At 40.5% G+C, this 26,136-nt stretch overlaps 1 protein-coding gene and 1 pseudogene across 1 annotated transcript; one reads left to right on the top strand and one right to left on the bottom strand.

The window, feature by feature from the left end:
* The first annotated feature begins 7,953 nt into the window (after positions 1-7,953).
* Positions 7,954-8,652, top strand: RPRM (reprimo, TP53 dependent G2 arrest mediator homolog). The gene has a single exon (XM_004577162.2). It carries the CDS (start codon positions 8,048-8,050, stop codon positions 8,375-8,377), a length of 330 nt encoding a protein of 109 aa, XP_004577219.1. The 5' UTR covers positions 7,954-8,047; the 3' UTR covers positions 8,378-8,652.
* Positions 8,653-9,272: 620 nt separating this feature from the next.
* Positions 9,273-26,136, bottom strand: part of LOC101521522 (RNA-binding motif protein, X-linked 2-like) — a 110,204-nt pseudogene continuing 93,340 nt past the window's right edge.

Genomic DNA, 26,136 nt, shown 5'->3' with positions numbered 1-26,136 from the left:
CAGATCCAAATCTTCATGAGTCCAAATTTACACATCCAAATGAGGCATACTAACTGGCGAGCTTTAGCATTCATCCTTTGATTACCGAATTTCTCCTTCGCATTTGTTCACAAACACTAGAGTAAAATGACACAAACATATGCTATGAAAACAGAATTCTGCCTCAGAAATTGAAAACTTATATACTGCACAGCTTCTCCCAAGGTTGAGGCCGGCAGCACAACTGTCTTGCATGTGAGAAGGGATGCATTAGCGATGTGAAAGGTTTCGACCAACTCAGCAACTTTTTCACATGAAAGTCTAAATTATGAACATTTCAAAAGTGGGCAGATCATCACAGTGAAATAATGACAAAAATTCCATGGAGGTGAAACTGTCTACACTGCACATCCACAAATAGCATGCCACGGGTCTATGACATACTCTCAGGCCCAGTGGTCAGGCCTTTGAAAGCAAGCTTGGGGTGAGTTGCACATGACTTCCTTGGCTCCTTCTTCCAGCAGCAGCAGAACATCATGAACAGCTGAGAGTACTGCGGCTGCGACTCACAATGTTGTTCCATGTGTCTGCACACAAAGACCCTCCAACTCAGTGGAGTCCACCATGTGACACACGGAACGCCTTCACTCACTCCTCCAAAACGGAGATAAATATGACCACTGTCACAGGTAAGAAAGCCAGCGAAGGTATTCCAATAAGAATGAAAGAGTGTATGTTCACTGATAACATCACAATATCTTATTGCATTCGATACAGGCTGTTTGAGGTCTACCACACAGGATGGAAGAAGCCCAGATCCTTCCTCGCAGGATCCAAGGCCATTGGAACAACAGCCAGGAGCCCTGAGTGGTCTACAGAAACAGAAGTACAGCAAACTTCCTTCAGAACTAGGGAGAGGAGCTTTTTCTGGTCCTTACTTAGTTCCAACTTTGGATCCCCACCCTCTCTTGCAATGACCATCAGGGTCGCTCCAGAGGCTCCCCCCCCCCAAAAAAAATAGAATTGATAGTCAGAGAAATACAAGGAAAGCTTAGAACCAAACAGACCAAACAGGAAACGGTCAGCGTGGATCCCCATATACCTTACTAGGTAGGACACAAAGATTAGTTACTCCTTACTAGGATATCGAAGATTTCTCTACACACCCCTCCTAAAACTGTTCTAGCACCTCAACTGTTGACAAAGGCCTTGTTAGACTTATAAGCCAGTTTAGACTATCCTAAAATCTGCCAAGTTCAGCAAAATTATTCGTCAACACAATAAACTGCTAAATACTAAAATGAAAACAGACGTGAGACAGCTGAATAGTACCCTATAGCCACTTTAAGGTGTATAGCAGCCGGTTCTGTGTACAAAAAAAAAATTGAAGTGTCAATGAAGTAGTCACAGGATGTGGATAAGAACTTACATTGTTTTAACATATTGATTACTCAAAACCATGTCAATTAATTCCATAATACTGTAAATTGTTGTTGATGTTGTGCTGGGGCTTCTAATTGATTGGGATGATATTCTGCCAGCTCTACCTTCAGACCAGAGATGGTCTCCCCAAGAAACTGTTGAATTTATCTGGACAATAAGATGCTGGACTCTATGCTTGGTATATGTTTGCAATGAAAGAATCTTAATTTGAATTGTAATGCTACAACAAGGTGGAGGAATCCACCATGGGGGGAGGGCATGGGAAGGGGATGGGAGAATCCCAGAGCCTATGAAAATGTGTCACATAATGCAACGTAATAAAAAAAAAAAAAAGGAAAAAAAAAGGATGAAAGAGCCAGGCATTTGGCTTCACTTTCATTATTTCTCCCCACCTTATTATTTTTCCTTTGAGCCACCTTTATCATATATCTTCAAATTCATGGGAGAATAGGTACCAAACTCAAAAGATAAATAAGTTTACACATTTTTACAAGTATAAAGCTTAAATTTTCATTAAAACGAAAGGTTACATATTTCCCACTGCAAAGAAAAATACACCTAAAACCCCTTAAATTCCAAAATTATTTTTTTTTCAATATCATTATTTGCTTAATAGTGGACCGCTTATGGTAGGGGCAAATTATCTTACATAAAATGTATTCTAGTTGGTCCAGTTGTGTTAAATGTAAAGTAATAAGTAGTACAAGTATCAAAGTTTTTTTTCAAACAATAATAGACCATTAAGTAACTTCTAGATGATAATTTCAATGTTTAAAAACAATGAAAGAAACCACTTATGAAAATGTTGATGAATTTACATTTATGACAACTTATATGCTTGGAAAGGATATAACCCAATTTTAAATGCAAATAAACTGAAGTATATTTACAAATATCATTCAAATAGTTAAAATATGTGATTAAGGAAGAGATCATAAATCAGGGTGAATAATAGTATTTCGAATGAGAAATAGAGAAAGGGCCCAAACAAAAAGTTTAATGAAAAGATTTTGAAAATTTTTAATTGGACCTAAATATTAAATAAAGTTTAGAAACAAATACGTGGGAAAATTATCTGCTACATGGGCAACTTCAAACAAGGTATCATTCTTCTCCCATCAAATGTGCAACTGTGATTTTTTTTTTAATAATACTGATTTATTTACCTGAGATGCAGAGTTATGGAGTGGTGAGCGGCAAGGCTGAGAAATTTTCCATGAGCCAGTTTATTCCCCAAATGGCCACAACAGCCAGGCTGAAACAAGGTCAAAGTCAGAAGCTTCGAACTCCCTGTGATCTTCAGGTGGGTAAACAACCACAGCCCTTGGGCTTTTTTCTGCTGTTTTTCTAGTGACGTTAGCAGGGAGCTGGATTGGAAGTGGAATAGCTGGGACTGGAACAGGTGTCCATTTGGGATATTGGTGTCACAGGCAGCAACTTAAAACCTGCTGCTCTATAACACTGACCCTGAAAGCATGATTTTTTATTATAATGTTTATAGCCCCAAACAGTGTTTTCCTGGTATTTAGGAAAGACACAGTATATTAGACTCAGCCATACCAGCCCAGCAGAATCCTAATGCATAGACCCATCTAGTAAATCTGGGAGACTGATTCAGTTATTGCACAGTCTGAGCTGTGAGTCAGTCGCTTCCCATCCTCACCCCAGGTGATCTTCAGATAACTTGGGAGAACATTGCTCCAAGCATTTATCTGCAACCTGGCTAGTTTATTCGCTCAATTTAAGAAATACTGACACTTAGTTCTACTCCCAGAAACAGTGATTTAATTTTTGCTGGTTTTGTTTAGGTCTCAAAATCTTTAAAAAGATCTCTAGGTTTTTCTGCTATAGAGCATGTGATAAAATTTGTGTTTGGATGACTTACACATGGAAATAAACACGGGTGGAACTCTTTTTACAAAGAGTTCATGCTTTGCTTTGTTGGCTATGGTGCTTTTTTGTTGCCCTATTTGCTTTAAAAAATCCAGTTTGGTAAATTAATTGGATCAGTGTTACTAAATGTAGAAAATATTTATGAGCAAAGACATTCATTGTGCATAATTGATTCACTCACAATATTTGAGATCAACATAAAAGCCATTGCTAAGAAAATGATTTAAAATGATGGTATGTTCCTAGAATGTACAATATTCATTTAAAATGTATATATGAGTTTCTAATGTCATAGGAAAATACTAAACATGCTAAGAAAAAAAAGCAACGTATAAGACCATATTGATTCCATAGTGGTGACAATGTTAGCATTATCATAGTAAAAATCAAGAAGGAAATTCAACCTGTGTTTATCTTTGGAGATGATGGATAACTTTTGGGACTCTTTAATACTCTTTTTGTTTCAAAAATTTATTATTTAGGTCCAATTAAAATATTAAAAATCTTTTCATTGCATTAATGTACACAAAACATAAAACTAACTTTGTTAATGATTTTCCTATGTACAATTTGGTAATGCTAAATGCATTCGTAGTTTTGTACAACTATCACCACCATCCCTCTCCAGAGCTTTTTAAGTTTGCCAAACATTACAAAATAATTCCCCATCACTCCCTCCTCCACAGATTCTGATAACCACTATTCAACTCTGTCTTTACGAATTTGATTATTCTAAGTACCTTATGTAAGTTGTATCACACAAACTTTGTCCTTTGGTATCTGACTCATTTGACTCAGAATAGTACCTTCAGATGTCATCCAAGTTGGCATAGTGTCAGAATTTCACTCTTTGAAAAAAAAGGTTTATGTATTTTGATTTGAAAGAGAATAAGAAAGAGAGAGAGCGTGCGTTCAATTTCTATCCAATGGTTCAATTCCCAAATACCCACAACATATATTCCAGGACAAAACCAGGAGTCCAGAACCCAATCTGGATCTCTCGTGGGTGTCAGGGAAACAAGGACTTGAACCTTCACTTCTTGTCTCCCAGAGTGAACAACAGCAAAAAGCTGGGATCAGGTGTGGAGCTGGGGTTCAGATATGCCATGGTGCTATGGGACACAGGGACATCAAACGGCATTATCATGCAGAGATGTCTGACCACTGTACCAAACACCTGTTCCTCATTTATTTTTTATGATGAATGATATTTATTTTTGTGCATACCACATTTTTTCATCTTTAATTTTAATAGACTTTTAGTTCATTTAAGAGTTTTGGCTATAATGAGAAATGTTATTAATAACAGTAAACAAATATCTATTCAAATGTATATTTTCAATTTAGGAGTGCACATGTGAAGAAGTGGAATTTTTTAATCATATGACAACTCCATGTTTACTTTTTATGGGAAACCACTCAACCTTTTCCCACAGAGCCTGCATGTTATATCCTCATCAGAAACGCACAAGGATTCCAATTCAATATAAAGCCTTTTTCTTTCTTCTTCTTTTTTAATTAACAAGATCAGTTATAATTACTTTACATGGAATCTTATTTTTAAAAAAGATTTATTTATTTTTATTGGAAAGACAGATCAGATGCATGGAGAGGAGGAGAGGCAGAGAAAGATCTTCCATCCACTGGTTCATTCCCCAAATGGCTACAACAGCCACAGTTGAGCTGATCTAAAGCCAAGAGCCAAGAACTTCTTCTGAGTCTCCAGTGCTGGTGCAGGGATTCAAGGCTTTGGGCCATCCTCTGATGCCTTCACAAGTTGTGAGAACGGAGCTGGATGGGAAGTGGAGCAGCTGGGACACCAGCCAGTGCCCATTGGGATCCTGGGGCTTGCAGGATGAGGATTTAGCCATTGTGCCATCACGCCAGGCCTTACATGGAATCTTTCTTAAGCACATCATTCACGTTCCAGTCTTTTTCAAATGAATGATTATGTAATATTTAATGCTGTTTTTTTCTTTAAATGGCTTCTGTACATGGATGCCTTCTCTGGAACGACTACAGACATACTGATTTGAGATCTTGCAATGTGCTAAACACCATTCCTAGTAGCTTCCACAGAATAGATTAATTCTTTCCAAAGTCCTGCATAATATTATCTCCATTTCACAAACAAGTGAGTTACACAAAGTTTAAAAAAAAAACACTGAATGACGCTAAAAATAAAAATGCAATTTACCTCAGATCATACCATTAGCAAGCTAAGGACCAAAACCACACCTTCACACATTGTTAGACTCTGTCACCCAGCTATGTTTCTTTCCATAGGAAACATTTCCAAAGTCGCACTCTATTGTCTTAGGAATATCTGTGTGTGTTTAATGGGTTGTTTGCTTACTTTTCTTCTGGCATCACTCCCCATGGATGTACAGGTACCTACCTCTGTTCATTTCCTCTCCAGCACAGTTTTGAATATTGACATGTGTCTTCCTGAAAAACAGAAGAGAGTAGAGTTGAAACCAGGGGAAATGCAGAAGAGCATGTGAATAATCAAGCTATGTTCTGTGTTGACATTTCTTCGAGGTTCACCTCCCACACTTGCCTTGGTTTCCCTGGGAAACTATGCAGTACCAAGAGTAAAGGTGAGAGGCAACTGTTTACCGAAAATGCAAAAGGAAAAGACAAAAGGTTTCTGTAGGGGATCCCTGGTACTCCAGACTCCTTTAAATCCATTAAGGAGTCAATCAGCAGAATTTCCCCAGGCTGCAATCCACCTGAACACTCTAAAATTTTTATTCAACAAAATCAGAATATAAAGTGAGTTGAAGGCACAAACTTAAGAGACATAAGCTAGCTAACACAGAAGGAATATTACCTTCTTATTCAATGGTTCTGTGATGGGCTATTAGCTCAACTTTACTTCTTCCCAGATCTAAAAGTATGACATCTTAACAGATAAACTGGGCAGCAAGATTTAAAAAACAGCTCTGTCCAATAATACTAAATTTGTCCAAGATAAAATTGCTGGGAGTGGGCATTTTTCATGACTGATTGAACCATGGGAAATAAAAGGATAAACACAGAGAACTGTGAATGGGATCCAAGGTTTTAAGCTGCCCTGGTCCTGCTTCATGCTCCAAATAACAGTAGCAATTTCCATGAATCGAACTTATTGAAGTTGATAGATAAATATTCCTAAATTGTAAAAGTAATCCATTCTGTTTTATGGTGGTAAGAAAGTGCTGCAGACACATTTAAGAAAATTTCCTCTGAACATGGGATAAACAATTTGGGAGGAGTGAGGGTTCAATAAGCACACAGTGGAATTAAGTATAGCACTGAAAAAAGCTAGAAGCCAAAAGAAACTGAGTAAATGTACTCCATCAGCAGTTTGCACCGGGCATCAACGTACTGGTTTCTAGTTATTAAAGCTAAAAGAGGAGAAAGGAAAAGAGGAGGGGGAAGTTTGACACTTAGTCTTCCAGAGATTAAAAATACTAAATTTTACAGGTTTATAAAACCTTAATGGGCTTAAGGTTCAACGCATCCCCACCCCGCGTTTCTGCACTGGAGTTTTAAATGACAGCGTCTAACCCATCTGTCTGTGGAGAGTGGGGAGGGCTCTCAGCAGGTGGCCAGCATGAGGGATGTGGATGAGCAATTCTCTTAAACAACTGGTTTACTGCCAACAGACTCAAACGCTGGAAGCACATCCAGAAACCCATCTGCAATTAAAATCGCAAGCAAGTGGGCAGTCTGTCCACCTCCCTTCGCAGAGAGGTGACCCTGCTCCTGGCAAGCACCCCCACAAGGGTCACAAAAGAACTCCACCGTCCCCCCAATTCCCTTTCCACAGTTTTCTGAAATCGCTGTAAAACCTTCCTCCTAGTCGCTTTTTTGAACGAAGGGGGAAATCCAATTCTTCCTTTTTCTTCCCTTCCTTTCTGTCCCTCCTAACTCCCCTCTCTCCTTCCTTCTCCCATGCTTTTCTTTATTTCTAAATGAGTTCCTTTTAAATTCCAGACCATCCCCACCAATTTCCCTCTCTCCCCTCCAATGGTTTGTGGAGAGCCAGAGCGAGGCGAAGGCAACATGCAGGTAGGTGCCCTGGCCAGCAGCATCTGGCACCTGCACCTCCTTGCCACTTTCCACCTGCCCAGAGTTGAGAGAGGCACCAGGCAACGGACACAGAGAGCTCTAGCGATCCACCACCTCTGAAACGCCCAGCCGCTCTCATCTTGAGCCCGCAAACTCTCGAATCCTCCTTTTAGCCTGCAGAGTAAGAGGATCTCTGCCCGGCTTTTGGAGTTGCAAAACTGAGCAAGCAAGGAAGGCCACCGAGCCTTTGCCCTTTGGCTTCCTTCGCCGGCCCAACGCAGCGGGCGCAGAGCGGCGACGCGGCCGCAAGGGGCCGCTGTTGGCCCAGAGCAGCTCCCCGCCGCCGCGCGTCCCGCACCTCCCACGGCCCCGCTGGCCCAGCCCCGCCAAGTTCCAACAGCCCCCAGTCGAGCGAGCTCCGGGAAGGAGCACCGCCTGGGCAGCGGCGGACAGCGCAGACAGCCAGGCTGCAGCGCGCGTCGGAGAGGAGCTCCCGGCAAACTCCCGCGGCTGGACGACTTTGGAAAAGGAGAAAGCGAGGAGCCCCCCCACGCGCCCAAGTCAGCCTGCGAGACAGCGAGCAAGAGAGAGAGCAAGCGAGCGAGCGCTCAGCCAGAGCACCTGTTCCTCCTGCCCCTCGGACCCGCGGCTCCCGGGGTGCTCCTGGTCTCCCGCCATGAACCCAGCGCTGGGCAACCAGACCGACTTGACAGGCCTGTTTCTGGCCAACAGCAGCGAGGCGTTGGAGCGCGCCGTGCGCTGCTGCACCCAGGCGTCCGTGGTGACCGACGACGGCTTCGCCGAAGGCGGCCCGGACGAGCGCAGCCTGTACATCATGCGCGTGGTGCAGATCGCCGTCATGTGTGTGCTGTCGCTCACCGTGGTCTTCGGTATCTTCTTTCTGGGCTGCAACCTGCTTATCAAGTCCGAGGGGATGATCAACTTCCTGGTGAAGGACCGGAGGCCGTCGAAGGAAGTGGAGGCGGTGGTCGTGGGGCCCTACTGACCGGCCCTACGGCTCCGGGGCGGCCGCCCCCCACGGTCAGCCCGGGTGCGCGCCTTAGCCATCAGAGACTAGGCGAAGCGAACCTGTGGGAGTCAGTTGTTTGACTTCTGCCTTAAGGGATGGAGCGACCCATGTCTCACGCTCACCCTCTGCGAGTCCCCTCGGCCTGCTGGAGGAGGAGGGAGCCCTGCCTTGGACATGCAGCAGCAGGTGGCAAGAACTGGGCGATGGGCGCACACAGAACTTTGGAAGCTGACGCTAGCGTGCGACGCGGGGAGCCCTTTCCACCCGCAGGTGGACCAAGCGCTGGCAGTGGGCAGGTAGCGGGGGCAGGCAAGGGGCGGGCGATAGGGGCTCCGATAGCCCACCGCCGGCAAAAGCGACCACACCGATGTCGTACATCACACAACAGACTTGCTAGGGGACTCAAACATTCTGGCCCACCCCATCCCGTTTCCGCCAGCCCCACGGGGATAGGGGCGTGCGCTGAACGAGCGCCTTTGATTGATTGTAATGTGCCGTCTTCAAGGGATGTTGTGTGTGTTTGCTTGAATGCAAATATTTGATAAGTCGTGTTTTCTTTCCTCTTCTGCCCTAGTGGCCTGTTTGCCTTGCCTGCGAGGGGGTGGGGGGGTGGGTAGAGTTTTGTCCGCGCGGGAGAAGGGTGGGGGAGGGAGGCCTGGGAGGGACCCGGGCGAGTGGTTTTCTTTCCATGCTGGGTCTCTGGGGAGCTCAAGCTGCCGCTGCCCTCCTCCCCCAACAAAGACCCGGAATTGTAGTCGTACTTAAGTAGCTCGTGCTGCACGGTTCACGCCACGAAAGTGCACTTGACATCTGTGACAACGTTTCGACTTCTTTTTTTTCTTATTTAACATTTCCTTAATAAATGCGACCTTTAAGATGTTTTGTTCCTGGCCTCCTCGTGGTCATTCCGCGCTGCTGGCATAGGGGAATCTGGTGGAGTCTGCTTTCCGACCAGGGGAGTTGGTCTTGGAGAGCTGCAGCTGAACTCCGGAGTCCCAGAGAGGCCAAGGCGGAGCGAGGCCTGGAGAGCGAGGGGTGAGACCTGGAGTCCCAGAGGCAGCCTCCTTTGTTGTCTCTTAGGCTTCATGTTTTCTATTTAGTTTAGGCGAGACAACCCGAGGGCCCCTGCGGGAGAATTGCACTTCCGCACCAGGCTCAGCAGGGAACTCGGGGTGAAGCCGCTAAGGGAAGCAAGGAGCAAGGGGCCCGCCTGTAGGGAGAGAACCTCGGTGCAGGCCAGAATTGGCAGAAAGGCAGCGGCATTGGGTACTGCTTCAGAGAGAGAAGGAGGGAGCAAAAAGGAAAGACCAAGGGACTGCTCAAGTCCACAAGGAAGACACTGACATTGCATGGGCTAAATCTTACAATGCACGCCTTGTATTGTTGTCTATCCACCATAGTATGTACCTGTTTTAGCCAAAGTGAGGCTCCAGAAAAAGGATCAGTGTTAGAACACTGTTAGCCAGATTGGATCATCAACACAGCGAAATATGCAAAGAAACACCATGTCTGGCTCTATTAGCACCAACCATTACGGGTCAGTTAGAGAGAAAAGCGACGTGGGTGGTGGGTAGGTGAGGGATTGGATGCCTGTGCTGGACCTCCCTTATAACTAGGGCAGCCCCAGGCCAGGCAAAGGTATCAGAGGACTTGGCCGAGGTCCTGAATGCCAGGCATGAGTTCTGCAACCCACATGGGAAGGTTGGGACCCAGTAGAGTTATGCTTGGTTATGGTCACAGCACATTTAGGGCACAGAAATTGAACAGTGAAAAAAGAGCCTCCAAAACCTTGCCTGTGGATATAACCCAAGGGACACATTAGTATCAAGCTTATAGTTGACAAAAGATGTTGAACTGTTTATTTGTATGTCTGGGATGGAATTCTAAATAGTTCCACGCATATAGAGGATTCCCTTAAAATGTTAGAACAGTTTTTAAAAATCCAAGCTTTCACTGTGGCAGCTGGAAGCCTGAATAAATGAAATAATAAAAAATGTGGATCATTTACTCCTGGACAAAGCACCACTGGAATAAACAATACGGATGATCCAAAGGGCTGGGCACAAAGGGTGACATGCTGTCCACTGCTACCTGTCCATTTCACACCTAGGCTAAATCTCCCCAGAAATTAAAACCTAACACAGTTGTGAAAGTTAATATCAGGCAGGGTATGGAGCTCGTGTTCAAATTCTGTCTGTTCAACAGGCAAGGATTTTAATAGTCTGGGTTTTTTTGTTTTGTTTTGTTTTGTTTGGGAAGGTTGTAGGGTCGCGAGTCAGGGTAGGCTTGTGAGGCGTGTTACCTGTTAATGGAGAGGACAGGAAATGGAGACAGCTTATTATGTAGACAGTTCTGTGGCACCAAGCTAAAGTGCTGCCTCCATGTTCCCAGGGGGAGAAATAAAACAAAGCCAGGGGCTTGGCATGGCACAAGACAGACACTGAAGATGTAACCCAGCTGTCAGTAGTTCAGCATCCACCGGCGGTCCCTTCTTCCTACTGATTTACTAATCCACTGTGAGTTTAGTGCACAGGCAAAAAAAAAATCAGTCCGGGATTAAAAACAAATCAGAATTTGTGGGGATCTTGTTTGTGCTTTGATGTGTGCCAAGTACCTGCTTATAACAGTTTAGACATGACGGTGGGGGGTGGCCCCAAGCCTCATAGGTCAATTCTAGATAGTATACCACAGTGGTTTTCCTTTAAAACAAGCATCTTTCAAGTTGACAGAGGAATCTTCCCATGGTAGAAGACCTCTAATACCTGCTCTATCTTGTTCCTTTGATATCATTTCATACCTTTTCTCTTTCCTAGACCTCAAAAGCAAAAATTAAGAGTTCCTCTACACCTCAACTGTCCAAATTCATTCTCTCATCCCTAGAAATTGTGATCACAAGACAAAGCAGACCGGCAAATCTTAGTCATTGGTAAGAAAGACATATGATCCAGTTCTGGAATCTATGATCTATGCAATAGGGGGCGATACACCCACTCTGAAACACACAGAACTCTGGGGACTGCTGCCTGCCAACAACTCTCCTCTCCAGCGTTGAGATCCATTTGTTACTTAGAGAGATGCCAAGTGCTTCTGGATTTTATAGATGTGGCAAGGAGCTTTTTACACTCCTCATTCCCTGATGGCTACTCAGCAACCACTTTCTAGGGCCTCACACAATTTCCTCTCAGCCTGCCATTGCCTCTCTCCATCGCTCCCACTCACAAATGCACTAATTGAAACTTTTTAATCCTGGCCAGAGTTTATGGAGCATCATTCCTCTCCCACAGACACCATGTAGTGAAAATGGTTTTTGAAAGGCACTTTCTGCATTTCCCCTAAGAAATCTATGTCAGCCATAAGAGATTGTGAATGAGGAGGGGTGCTAAATGCAGACAGGCAGGTACTATTAAACTATGCTGAATTCCACCATTTGATCAGTAATAGTTGGGAGGTCCTGAGAAAGCATCCTGTAAAAGCTGGCTTGATCTGCTATTGCCCATGGGGACTCATCTGACACCTCCCAAAGCCCTTGCACATAGACAGAGCTGGCACAGGGGGAGGTCCTCGTGAGACACAGCTGGTGAATGAACATACTGACTGGCTGGGCAAAAAGCTACTGAAGTCTCATAAGCCTAATTGGGTGGCCTCCATGTAAATTGTTTAATCAATCCTTGAGAGATGCTTGACATGGATTGTTGACATGGATCTCCCCCCTCTGAAAAACGAAGAGGAACTGAGTGCTGAACACCTAGAAGGAAGTAGAAGCAAAGGTCATACTCCCTGTCCAGTCTGCCACCACACTGGTTCCAGGGGGGCTGGACCTGTGCTTTATGCTTTCCAAGCACCTCTGGATTCTCACAGCACCCAAATTCAGTCCTGTTATTGTGCCTGATTCTCACAGCACCCAAATTCAGTCCTGTTATTGTGCCTGCCTCCCTGCCTGCATTGACTCTGAGAAAGGGAAAGACACATTGAATTGACATGATAGAAATGTTAATTTGGGTCTCTGATAGATTGGGTAAACTCATGGAAAACGAATTCCAAAAGCACATTCCAGTTCTAGGATTCTATTAATTTGCTTAACATTTCCTATTTCACAAGATATTTCTTGGATCACTCTTTTATCTGAAAAAAAGTGTTCTTTTTCACCTTTGTTGTCTTGATATTTATGTAGATTTTTTTTCCTCACAAGTCAAGGATTCCTTGACTCATGAAATGTTATTTACAATCATCAAAGCAAAATTTTAAACACCCAGCCAGGCCTGGTGGATGGCAGTGTCTCACCTGCTAGGTAACATACACACTCATCCATGTCTTACATATCTCAGATCTCTCTGTTCTCATTGGATGATGCCATGGGGGTAAAACCCAGTGGACTGGGAATAAGCAATTTTAAGTACATATTCAGACTATCATGCACACTTTATACAGACTATTTGGACCAGCTGCCCCAACCCTCCAGCACGTGCTTGTCCCTTTGAACTTAGGTATCAGCACACAAAGGTTGTTTCATAGGCAGTTCAGAGCCTTCCTTACCCTTGACATACTATACCTATCATTTTGGGTTTGCAATATCAGGAAAAGACTCTGGATTCAGTTTCTTCTGCAAAACACAATGCTAGTTTGTAGCACATCCGCAACAATCCTCAGAACAGGAATCAATAAATCTTTTGTCCACCTGCCAAACCCCCTTTAGACATGTGCACAATGGCTCAAATGGGATATGTTTTAAAGTCAGCTCCAGCAGGAGTAATTGTTTCCTAATGTCTGAATTTGAATGTTCAATAATTGCTTCCATGGCTTAAGTCACTTTGTCTTCCTTTCCAGATTTTTTTGCGTAAAAGCCCAGGATTAATTTTATAGCATCAGCTGTGATTTAAAGATTCCTGGAAAGGATCGTTTAGAAATAATACAGTATGTATCAGCCATGTATCATTTACAAGGATGGCAATAAAATAGTCTGAATTCAAATTAATACTCATTATATTTTGGAGTTCAAAATATTTCAGAAGGAATTTCTATAAGGAAAGTTACAAGGATCACCAAACACACTTTAAAATACCTCTTTGAAACTTGCAAACCCTACAATGTTTCCAGACTAAATAACAGTATATATACTATTTAAGAATAAACAAGGCTTCTTTTCATTTATTTGGTCATTCATGCATATTTTGAAAGATTAAATATTTTAGGAGTTTGCTTGCTGAAATGTTTTGAGTGGGTAAACATAGTCACAGAGTGATCAATACATCTTTGATCTGGGATAATGCTAGGACAAAGGTTGGTCTTGCTCTCCTATTTCAAAATGGGTTCACATTAGTTAGTAATATTTTATTAGCTATTAATTCAAACATATAGTATTTTTCAAGCAAAATATACATGTCATGTTGCTACCTATTTTTGTTTATGAAAAATAAGAGATGATTCCCATCAACTGGAACTACAGAATACAAGCACAAACACCTGAGAGATGCATACGATCCACCCTCAAGTGTCAGAAAATATTGAAATTGTTTCTGTTCATTATTTCTTAGACTTAGTGTGACAGAAAGATACATGTGCAAGAATATTATCGCCTACACACAGACATAGTCCAGTAGAGAAGCAAAGGGTTAACAGGCTTTCTCATTAATTTTTTTGTTTCTCTTTTGGCCTTCCACTCTCAGCGATTTCTCTCATTATGTCCTCCTTCCCTCACCACGTCTGAAGACATATTACCCTGAAAGAGTCATTGATTTTTATCAGACCAAGACTCCAGATGTCTGATTGCTTTGGGGGAAAAAATCTCTCTGGAATCAGAGTGCCTCTTTTGCTTTATTTATTTTTCCTATAAATTGTTCAGGATTGGATAGTTCATACTCTTACTACTATTGACTAAGGCAGGTGCACATGTACATACTCATGTACCCAGGGTTGTTTATGCTGTATATCCATGGAACATGTTTATTCAACTATAGATTAAAAATAAGCATCTCATAGCTGCCAGTTCTTTCTTTTATATGATGTATTTGTTTACAATAAAACAATGTAAAAGAAAACTTAACAAAAGATTTGCATGAGTGCCTTCATTGTTTGAATACATCATATACATATATATGTATTATATATACTTATTCAGTCTTTGTTTAAGCGCTAGAAAGAAAAGGAAGCTAAAATTCTGAGGCAGAAAAGGTAGAAAAGTTAATTGTATATGGTACAAGCTTGAAAAATCTTTGGAAGCTGAGGAAAGAGAAATGAGAAGAGACCCCACATTTCAAAGTCAGTGAAAACAAAGAGAACTCACCAAGTAAAATCTCTAGCAATGTACAAGCTGGTTCTGAGCTCGTCATAATGTTTAGAGGAATTAATAAAAGGGTCAAAGATTGTGCCAAGCATTGTGAGAAGCTTGTGGAAGACTGCTCATTCCTTCTCCATTTCTCTCTTCTCTCTGGAGTCTTGGACTAGTTACAAACACTCTGTCAGTGGCTCGATTTTCTCATATCCAAAGGACAAGGAGGCCTTGCCAGAGCTTCTTATCTTTATCATAATAAATATTTATTATTTAATATCCATTATAGGCATGACTCTGTACAAGCTACTAACTTAGACCTTGGAAGTTGAGTGCAGAACATCATGAAAATTAAAGGGGACTTCTCTGCTTCTGTCCAGACTTCTGTTTGATCATGTGCCTATGTACTTGCACATACATACTTGTGGCTCTTCTCCTCACAAATGATGTATTCTCTATTTTCTCCATGATAATAAGAAGCATGAACTACTCCAACAGTTTAAAATTGACTCCCCGCCAACCACATCTACAGGCAACATACACAAAGTTTATTCTATTGTCTATATTCAAACTCAAAATAAACATGGATATGAAAGGTTTGAAGAAAGTGTTCTAAATGAATTTCTTGGAGGCAACATATATTTTTTTCTACAAATTCAGTCTCAAAACAAGTCTTTTATTCATTTCTATCACTGTGAATGTCAATGACAGAATAATCTACAAACGAGATCAAGTGCGCAGGTCCCTTCACTACATTCTAGCAATGAGCTAAGATGGTATATCCTTGTTTTAAGCAATATAAACATTTCTGAAATCATCAACTATTCAACTTGGAATGGGCTATGTTAATTGAGAATCTTTGAGTTTTAGTCAGCATAGATCTATTTCAAGTTAATTTGTAAAAGAAACCTGAATTGCCCCACTCACTTGATTTTTAAGTAAAAGATAGAGGTACCTTAGAGACTGCAGTCTGATGTCATTCAAACCCTCCAACTCTTGCAAAAAACTCTTTAAATGGAATACCAATGGCCCATAGTGACATCTTACAACAGTCCCAGCATAAAGAGAGTGTATCTTCCTGGTGCAATTCTGATCCAATTGGTCATACATCAATTGCTGAGCAAACCCACGGCCTAGTTGGGTAAAGGAAGAAGGGTATATCTGTCAGCTGTCAATGTCACCCTCAGGATGACACAACAGAGAACAAGAGAAAATGGAGCCCATTTTATCCATACAATCAGGCCATGAGTCCTCATGGGAGAGGAGATGTTATTATCAAAAGAAGCAAGAGAACTGCGGGAGGGCCTAAAACGATTTTCACCAACTTCAATGAAACCAAACTCTAGAAAGGTTATTTCATTTCCCAAGGCTCCACTCTTGTAGCCAGTGGAAACTATGCCTCTTAATTTAGAATTCCTTCTAAAGCTATTCTATCAACTATCTTTCCACAACACTGAAAAACATCCTTCTGCAGTTCCCTTAAAGGTTCACGGTGTCTGAGGGTATGCAACTCCAAGAGCCCTGAACAACAGCCTGAATTTCTCCAGCAAACATTCATCTGAATGAATTTGGATTAGTCATTTGACGTCTCTGTTTGCTCAGGACAATAAAATCTGTCCTCACTAGACCGACTAGGTGTGCAGATTTCTTTAATAGGAGATGGTAAATTTTATGTTAAACCATCTGCAATATGACAAATTATTGGAGAAATTAAGCCAATTCATTTATTGAGTATCTCTGGTAAGCTTTGTGGATGTCCATAAAGTGACTAACATACTCAGCATTACCCATATGATCTGACAAACTCATTTTGATGGAGCCTCTCTTATGCCCTAGCTTGTAAATGCTACCGTGGCAGAACAAGGAATATTTTTACTACCTTTCTTTGACTCCTCCTTAATTCTATTTCCAAAGTGTCCTTGTCTAGACTCATCCTGACCCAGAACGTACGCTTGGCTTTTTATTCACCCAGCTTTCAGCAGCTGCTTTGCAGTATCTTCTGTCTCTCTAACACCCATATCAGTGGGACTTTATTCTTACTCACCAATAAGGATGCGGTCAGGGAGCTAGCTGATGCTGTTCAGAGAAGAAATTTGTCAACTGTAAAAGCTGGTGTTCAGGAGCTTGTTTCACACACAGCTCATCACGGCAGGTAAGCTCATCTCATCAGGCATCCTGCTGTGGGGAGCCTGAATCTGAAGATCGAAAGCACAATGTTCACAGTGGAGGCTCTCTGTATATGCAATGTACATACTGGTTTCATACTGGTCTCCAGGACACTTTTGTACAAATATAAGAGAATACTTAAAAAACAACAACAAACCCTCTTTTTCAAGAAATTATGGTGTCTGTTCCATTTTGATGTTTTCTTTTCTAAGAAATGGTAACTTTAAAAAAATCTTTCAGTAGAGTTAGTAATACAAATCACCTTCCTCTCAAGATATGATTCACTTTGTGGCTACTCACTGATAAACTGTTTTATACTGATACTATGATTTGCCAGTTTTTTCTCAGTGATAGTTGTCCTGCACCATTTCATGCTGATTTCCACTATCCTGTGTCAGTGTTTTGTGCCTTTCTGCTTTAATATCTGACCATTATGGCTGCATTTTTTACATAATAATGCATGAAATCTTGTCCCTATTTTGATTCAGTACAGCCTGTGATACCTCAATCTACCTGAAGAGAGGTTTTCAAGTCAACTAAGTGTACAATTTGTTATATTCTTTCTTTTTTTTTTTTAAAGATTTATTTTTATTACAAAGTCAGATATACAGAGAGGAGGAGAGACAGAGAGGAAGATCTTCCATCCGATGTTTCACTCCCCAAGTGAGCCGCAACGGGCCGGTGCTGCGCCGATCCAATGTCGGGAACCAGGAACCTCTTCCGGGTCTCCCACGTGGGTGCAGGGTCCCAATGCATTGGGCCGTCCTCGACTGCTTTCCCAGGCCACAAGCAGGGAGCTGGATGGGAAGTGGAGCTGCCGGGATTAGAACCGGTGCCCATATGGGATCCCGGGGCTTTCAAGGCGAGGACTTTAGCCGCTAGGCCACACCGCCGGGCCCTGTTATATTCTTTCAATATATGGTAAAGATTATTTAAAATTTTTAAATTCAAATTAGCTAATATCTATAAGATTTATGAGCAGAAACTTTAAGCCATGCCAAAGCAATTAACTTTTAAATATCAGGCATATCTCTAAAAATTACTCTATAGAGGAGTAAGTGATAATACTGAAAACCTAAAAATTCATAAACAATGAAGTAGTCTTCATTTTAAATTATAATTTTCTAAGAATTTCTTTAAAATTTATGTAAATATTTATATCCAAATTAAAATAAATCCATATCAATGCTTTAATAACATTAAATAAATCAAATAAAACAGCATACAGGTTAGATTTTACTGGATTCTCTGCATATGGTAAATTTATTTTAATTCCCCCAACATCATACTTCCATTCTACAAAGCAAAGACTTTACTATCTGTTGAGAGAAAGAAAAGCTATTCAGAGAGTGAACCTTGGCTATTTGGTATTGAGTTTCATTTCATGCTTAGTGTGCTGTGTAGAAAAAGAAAATGTTAACTGTTCCATGATTCAATGATTTTGAGATAAAAATATTTTCAATTTATGATTTCATAGATTCAGAAAGAGTGCTTAGACACAGTGCAAGAACAAAATAAAATACATTTAAGATCAGCCACACCATTGTCTAAAGTTTGACTTATTTGGAATATAGCAGTCACTTAATAAAGGTAAAGTAATTTAATATTCCTATGTTCTGGCAAAATTTTAGACTACAAGGCCATTCTGTGAAATTGTTCTATCTCATGTTTTTTTTTTTAATTTATTTTTATTCAAAAGGCAGATCTGTACAGGGAGAAAGAAAGAAAAATGCTGGTTCGATCCATAAGTGGTGTCAACAGCCAGGCCTGAACCGATCAAAAGCCAGGAGTTTCTTCTGGGTCTCCCACAAGAGTGCAGGAGCCCAGGGACTTGAGCCATTCTCTGCTGCTTTCCCAGGCTATAAGTAGGGGGCTGGATCAGAAGTGGAACAGCTGGGACTAAAACTGGCACCCAAATGGGATACTGCTATAGTAGGCTGAGGATTAGCTTGTTGAGCCCCCATACAGGCCCCTATCCTCATTTTTTTTTCAATTAAGAAATGAAAAGTTGTTTTTCTTAAAAAGGACTTTACTTCCACATTGATTCCAAAGTATCTAATCACAATATAACATGTCTACATTCTTCCTTTATTGTGTCTTCCAATTGGATTACTTTATTGACATGGTCAATTTTCAAGTGCCATTCATGAAAAGTCGGAAGACATTAAGTAAATTCCTGCTGATTATTGCCATCATCTTCCATTCTTATGAATGATTGCTGCTACTATTAATGATACTTAGTATTTTATACATATTGTTTCAAAGCCCTAACAGTTCTAAAGCTACTATCACTCCACTTATATAAAAGAGAAAACAGAACCAGTAACTCTTTCAAGATTATGTAAGTAAAATGTTCTTGTACTAACTGTGGACCAATGCTCAAGAGCATCAGGGACCACAGCATTCTCCATTATGCCACCCTGCTGGTCCTTCCAGTGCAGATTTGACAATAAAGATAGGATCAACTTCCTCATACACAAGATGCTTCATCATTAACAACTTGAATCCACCCTACAGCTTTGAGTAATGACTTCACATAGAAGAGATGCAAAGCAATTTATCATCATGGTAGATCATGAGTTTATTAGAAGCAGATGGCTCTAGAAGGTGGGAATATGGGCTTTAGGAGGATATGCAAAATGAGCCCCAATTTGCCTAACTTCCTTATTTGGAAAGGTACAGAGATTTACTAGAATGTACTTTCTTCAGCATCACTAATTGTAAAGGCTTCTGTTCTACACAGATACTCCTTAAATGTTTTTTTTCATTAAATTACCAACATCATAATTGTGACAAAATAAGTTTTAAAATGTTGAAGCTTATTTACATGATATTAACAAATGTACCTAAAGGAGAGCGGATGCTTTTTGAAGAGCCAAAATGCTTATAAAATTATTATAACTGACTTCAGTGAACTTACCACATCTTTGCCCTATTATAAGCACTTTATGTGTTGCCTTTTACTATCTACATAAGCATCTTACATTTTTTCCCTATTAATGTGGCATCAGGGTTACAGAGACGGTTACTTGACTAAAGCTGGATACAAAAAGATCCTAAGAGAACTATGTTATGGTCTAATTTTAACAGGATTAAACTTAACCAGAACATTCAAGGACCTGTACTTGAATCTTAAAACAACTGCCTGGTACAGGATAGGGAAAATGTGACATCAACACACCATAAAAATAAAAGATGTAGAGCTAAAAAAAGGCCCCAGAAAAGTTAATGGAGTATTGAGGCTGCTAACAGTAGTAAACTTAATCTGCATGGATGTAAACACAGTCCAGCTCTCCTCTCTGACTCCATTATTCTCATCTTAGAATCGGTTATGGCCATTATACCATAAGTTGTAAACCAACTCAGATGTATTCAAAAGAAAGTAACTGGCAGGGTTATAATAGTATGCCAGATGAGAAGTGGTCAACAGAAGTGCTGGTATATACCACAAGGGGAAAATTAAATAAAGTCTCAGGAAAAGCAAAATAGCTATCCTCCAATACCGGAAGAACTGATGACATAGGGAACATTGCATTTGTTTACCATAAACTCAATAGAAAACTGGCAATAGTGAGAAGAGGAATTGACATAGAGAGAACTCGAGACTAAACAAGCAGTATCTTTCTAATAGCTGGAGGTATACAAATGTGGAGTGAGTTGCATTGGGAGAGAATGAGTTCTCCACCTGCATGATGACACAGTACAGACACAAGAACATTCACAAATTAGGTAGATGGATAGACTAAACCTTCACGGTGCATTCCAATTACATGGCTTTGTTATTTCAAGACTCTCTCCTCCAGGATAGGAAAGCACAGGCATCCTGCAAGTGGTTTTGCTTTCTGACTCCAAATAAGAGCATTCCACTCAAGGACTTTGGGAGAAGGCTGCCCTAAATCTCAGGCTTTGTGAAGACACTGAAGTAGCATGCCTTGTAGTAGGAATAAGAAGGCGGCATTTTCCTTTCTCACTCCTGGGCCAATCTCTTCTCACGCCACCCCCGTAATGCTAAAATCATCTTTTATTACATCTTTGCCACAGACATTATAAGATTCTGATCTTACTTCTAAATGGATGGCTTTGCCACAAATACCATAAATTTCTGAACTAACTTCTAAATGGATGGCTTCTTATTGGTTTGTCTAGAAGTTACTCTCCAAATGGATTTGGCAGTATTTTACTGAGAGAGTTGCAGACATAGCCTCTTAGTTCCCTGCAGGTCCCAAAGCTAGTCCTTCTATTCAACTCTGCTTCTAAAAGAAAAGTAAATGTGTTCAGCGGTACCTACAAGTCTAAAATAAAAGGATTCCTTCAGGTGTGAGCTCTCAGAAATGTCACAGGATTTTGTTTCCTTAATTTACATGTAAAAATTGTTACGATAAATCATTCTTGTTAATGTAGCACAAGGTGCTGTTTTCGTCACACAAATTAAACTGAAGAGTCATTTCATTATTCCTAAGGAAGAAAATCTGACACCTGTGTGTCACTAGCCACTAGAAAAAACAGAATCCAAGTCTATAACCACATCATTGTGTTTTGAAATTTGCACAAAATTCTGAAACACACAGATTGTGCTTCGAAGGATATGAGTTTTTTTGTCAGCATACTGTTGAGATTCCAAAATATCTTTCCACAATACTACGGTTGTTAACTGTATCATGCCTCTTAATAAAAAATACAAAGAATGTTTTCTCCACAAAAGGGATGTTTCCTGCTAGACTTTTTCCCAGATGGTAGAGGCATTCTTAGCAGACAGACATTTGGAGACATGAAGACCACCATGAATGTTGATTGGTTCTGCTCTTCAAATCTGAAAGCGAGGAAGGAATTGCCATCTCCAAGCAGTACTCGACTTGTCCTGAATCAGATTCAGTTCTGTTAGAATTGTACCACCGTGCTAGTGACTTAGGAGTCTTAGTTTTCTAAGTCTTAGTTTTCTTTTTTCCATGATGTAAATATTTATTTGGGAAAATTCTATGATAATCGCTACACATCATATGTCTATTGTTATCATGTATTTCAGCAGAAAGAAATATAAAACTACATCAGGTAACTTTTCTTAATGAAATATTTTATGTTTTATAATAAATGGGAAGATCATGAAATCATAAGGCTTGATTTGTCTGTTTCTAGGTGGCAGTACAGTTAAGATATCTTACAAAGTAAATATGTCCTGACCTGATTTTACAACCGTGCGTGACCTAATAGTCCTATATTACATTGGAATTGTCATTGCCATTTAGTATGTTACTTAACTATTCCTTGCTACAATATAATTTCATGTTCTGTGCTCAGAATGACCTTTATTTTGAAATTCTGCCAAGAAGTCATCATTCTGAGTGCTACAGTTTCATTAATCATAGCTCCAAGAATGTCTTTCAAAGGCTATATCTCACCCAGTTACCAATTATAAATCGCAAAGTAGCATATGCTTTGAAATGACAATAAATTATCTTCCAACTTAGACTTAAAAATAGCAGATGATACGGTCTTAAGTCTGATCAGACAGAAACACATCATAGAAGGAATCTTGCAGCTTGTATGTCCTATGTACCAAGGTAACCTGGAAGCACAATGGTTGGATAGAATAAAAACCCAAGTATTTGACATAGCCAATAGAAATAACTTGTCCATAACTTTCACAGCTCTGCTTCATCCTCAGCCTGAAGCTCAAGCTAGAGGCTCATTCTTACCCTGCTCTTGAACGAATTTTTACTGAAATAAAGGGACTAGAACAATGTCTTCCAGGGGACCAGTTGGTGGAATGTGGTTGATCTTCCTATATCTGGTGTGCTCAGCGTGATGTCTGGACGACCTTCAGCTAGAGAGTCACCACTTTCCAGCTGAAGTGCACTGGTTTGTTTGATGTACCCACATGATCAGGCTTCTGTTGCAGAACTGGTTTGATCCTAACACCCTGTGAAATACTCCTCTTCCAGAAAACTAGAACTTTGTGTAAATTCCTAACTGATGCCAGGGCCAATTCAGAATTGTGACGCTTCCACCTCTCCTCATAAAATATAATACTGCTTTGGAACTGCTACTGTTTTATCTCAGTGGTTATATAACATAGCTTGGGTACTTAGGCTATCCAGGAGCAAAAATCTAACCACACCCCAATGATTTGGGGAGATGGAAGGCCACTGAAGCTCCTTATTTGGAGGCAAAATTACAATTACATTAGTTTCTCATCTCTACTCTCCAACCCTTTATTATTTCCCCGATTTGACAGAAAACCCCTAAGTGCTTTCCCCCTTTTTATATGCCATGGAATGCTGTCCAACACAGATTGAAAGAAAGCAGGTAGGCACAGCTGGAGTAAAGGTTCTATTGTTTCACTAACTTGACCCTTGGTTGCTCATACACCTAAGTGTGTTAGTTCTAACTATTCATAAAAACAATACATATCTGGTGCTTCCACTACATGTGAGTTCAGGGCTGAAAAAGGCAACTATCAAAATGTTGAGGGAAAGGCTCTGCATTCAATTTTGGAGAAAGATTATGACTGAGGTTGCTATTTTAGATTTGAAAAACACTGACTATGGCTTCTTCTTTAATACACATTTGAATTCTGAGTAAGTAAATGAATAAAGCTCTCAAAATATTACCAATATATAACTACCTTTTTCTTTACTATGTAATGCTCCTATGTCTTAGGGTAAGGTTAAATAACTTTTAAAAATATTTGTAATTTAGTACACATTGGTCTGTTCATCTTTCCACTATCTGGGTTAAATCAAGAGTTGATTTTATGTGGAAGAGGTTCCTAGAAGTAAAGAGGGAAGGGTTATAAATTATATTTTTGGAGAAACTTATTTCCTCAGAAATGTTAAGATTAAAAGTGAATCTTCTTTGTAGAAATATTTCATTGACTCACATAAAACAAGGCAGTGAATCATAAGATATTTGTAAAACCTTTCAGGTTCCTATGAAAATATACAACAGTTCTTTTTGTGCCAGTGATTAGAAATTATGGTTTCAGGTGACAATATTCTGATTTAGTCTATCTGTGATCCAGGACCACTGGGGATGCTCTACCACTTTCATATTTATAGACAAATATGCCAACCTAAATCATTTCACTGTGAAACAAGTCTTTTGAATAGTGACAAATTTTATATCCCTTTGGGAGTAGAAACTGTGTAGTATGGTTCAGCTAGTCTAATTTGGATTCCATTTTCAATTCCAGAGAATGAGGAAGATGAGCATGCAATGACTTTGGTGTCTGATACCAGTTGCATGGAATTTATTTCAGTAATTGATTAAAGGATCACATGGTTTCACTAGGCATTACAATGCTACATCCATCTTCAAAAGAGCTCAAACTGTCATTGATTCTGCCCTGGTGTTTTAGGGAGGAAATTCTGAAATATGGCACTCAACCAATAGTGGACATAAGCAGAGTTAATGTTGCTCCAGTTGCTGAGAACTGGAGATATGTAGATTAAATAAAACTACTCCGCAATACCTTTTAAAAGACATCATCTGTCTTGTTAGTTAACTTGAAAATAAATGCAGAAAATATGAATAGTATTACAGTCAACATGAAAGATGGAAACATATACCATCCATAAATTTTAAAAATATTTATTTAAAAGGTAGATGGACAGAGAGAAAGGGAGTGAATGTGAGTGCTGAGAAGAGAATGTGAGTGCTGGGCCAGGTTGAAACCATGAGGCTGGAACTCTTTCTACAACTCCCACACCTGCTGCCATGCCAGATGAGTTAGCAGAAAGCTGAACTGGAAGTGGGAGAGCTGGGATGCAAATCCATGCTCCAATCTCCATGGTTGGATTAAGCTGTTGAACTATAACGCCTGCCACCATCAACATATAACTTGAAATTTATTCTATCAACTAATTCATGTAATAGCAAAAATGTCCATTAGTATTTTTTTATTATTATAGAAAAACTACATGGGCCTGTAGAACAGTTGAACATAAATTAGCAGAAGCTTATAAACAAGCAAGTGAAAATCTGTCTCTACTCTCTAAAAATTCTCCAGGGGTGTGCAGCGAAAGAAGTCTCAGATTTACAGAAAGTGAAAAGAGAAACCAACACAGGTCATAGCAAATAAAGATTTCACTGTATGAGCTCAAATATGAAAAGAGTATATTTCTACACAGTTTAACTTATGTTAGGTAGACCAATACTATCAGCTCTAGCTCTCAGTCACACCCACTCACTCAGACTTGATTCTGTGTTTGGGAGGCCAATGTTACAAAGTTTTAATGGTAGCATGTTGCTTCGGTCCTTACCTTTCCACTATGGCATCTACTAACTCTTGCCTACTGCATTGCTCATTCGCGGAATTTTACTGGTCTCTCCCTGTAGAGCCTCTGCAGGTCAGATAACTCCAAGGATCTTTGGATTGACAAGAAGTATTGTGTGCACTCGGGAACCCTTCTACCATTGGCTATCTTGGCATTGTGAAGTTGCCCCAGGGCACATGAGATAACCACTGGTTCTACTCTGGAATCTTCTTCTTTATTCAAAACTGCATACAGTCTGTCATTGCTCATTCTGAACTTCACGGGGTTTTGCATCAATACGGCTGACGGCTGTGGTTCTGAATCTTTTTTCACTTACCTGATTCTATCAAAATCTTGCTGCTGTCCTCTCACTCTGTGCTCTCATTCTGTACCAGGATGGTGGAGGTGCAGTGGGGGCAGGGAAAGGGGGGAGTACTGGTCAGAGTGCCATTTAACTAGGTGGCTTCTCCAAAATCTCCTCTAAATCTTCTTGTTTCTTCCCATTTCCTTGCAAATTAAATTGAAACCCAAGAATCCAAGAACTGATTATTTTTTTCTGTCTTTTCTCTGCCGTTTAATATCCTTTTGTGAGGAAGGCAGGAAGGAGAGAGCAGATGATTATAAGAAGGGTTAATATGGGTAAGTAAATTCAGTGAAGAACATACACTTGATAAGTCAAAAACAGACATGTGGATCATGAATTAAATATCACTAGTGACTTCAACGAAATTTTCAGACAGTGTAAATATCACATCCCCATCATTGTAAACAGTGATTTTTTTAAATTTTAAAACATTTCCACAAAAATAAAAAAATCACATTAAGTATATAATTAGCATGTACAATTTACTCTATTTCCCTCAAACAGTGCATTCTAAGGGTAGGTGTCTGGCACAGCAGTTAAATGGCCACTGGTGTACCAGTTCCTGGCTCTGCTAAGTTTGGTTCAGTAGCCTGCTAATGTGAACCCTAACAGGCAGCACTTGTGACCAAAGTAGTTGGATTCCAGTCCTTTATATGGAAAATCTGGATTGAGTTCTCAGCTTCTGGCT

The sequence above is a fragment of the Ochotona princeps genome, chromosome 5, assembly GCF_030435755.1.
Source record: "Ochotona princeps isolate mOchPri1 chromosome 5, mOchPri1.hap1, whole genome shotgun sequence".
Classification (NCBI taxonomy): domain Eukaryota; kingdom Metazoa; phylum Chordata; class Mammalia; order Lagomorpha; family Ochotonidae; genus Ochotona; species Ochotona princeps.
This window is presented reverse-complemented; position numbering and strand designations above follow the sequence as displayed.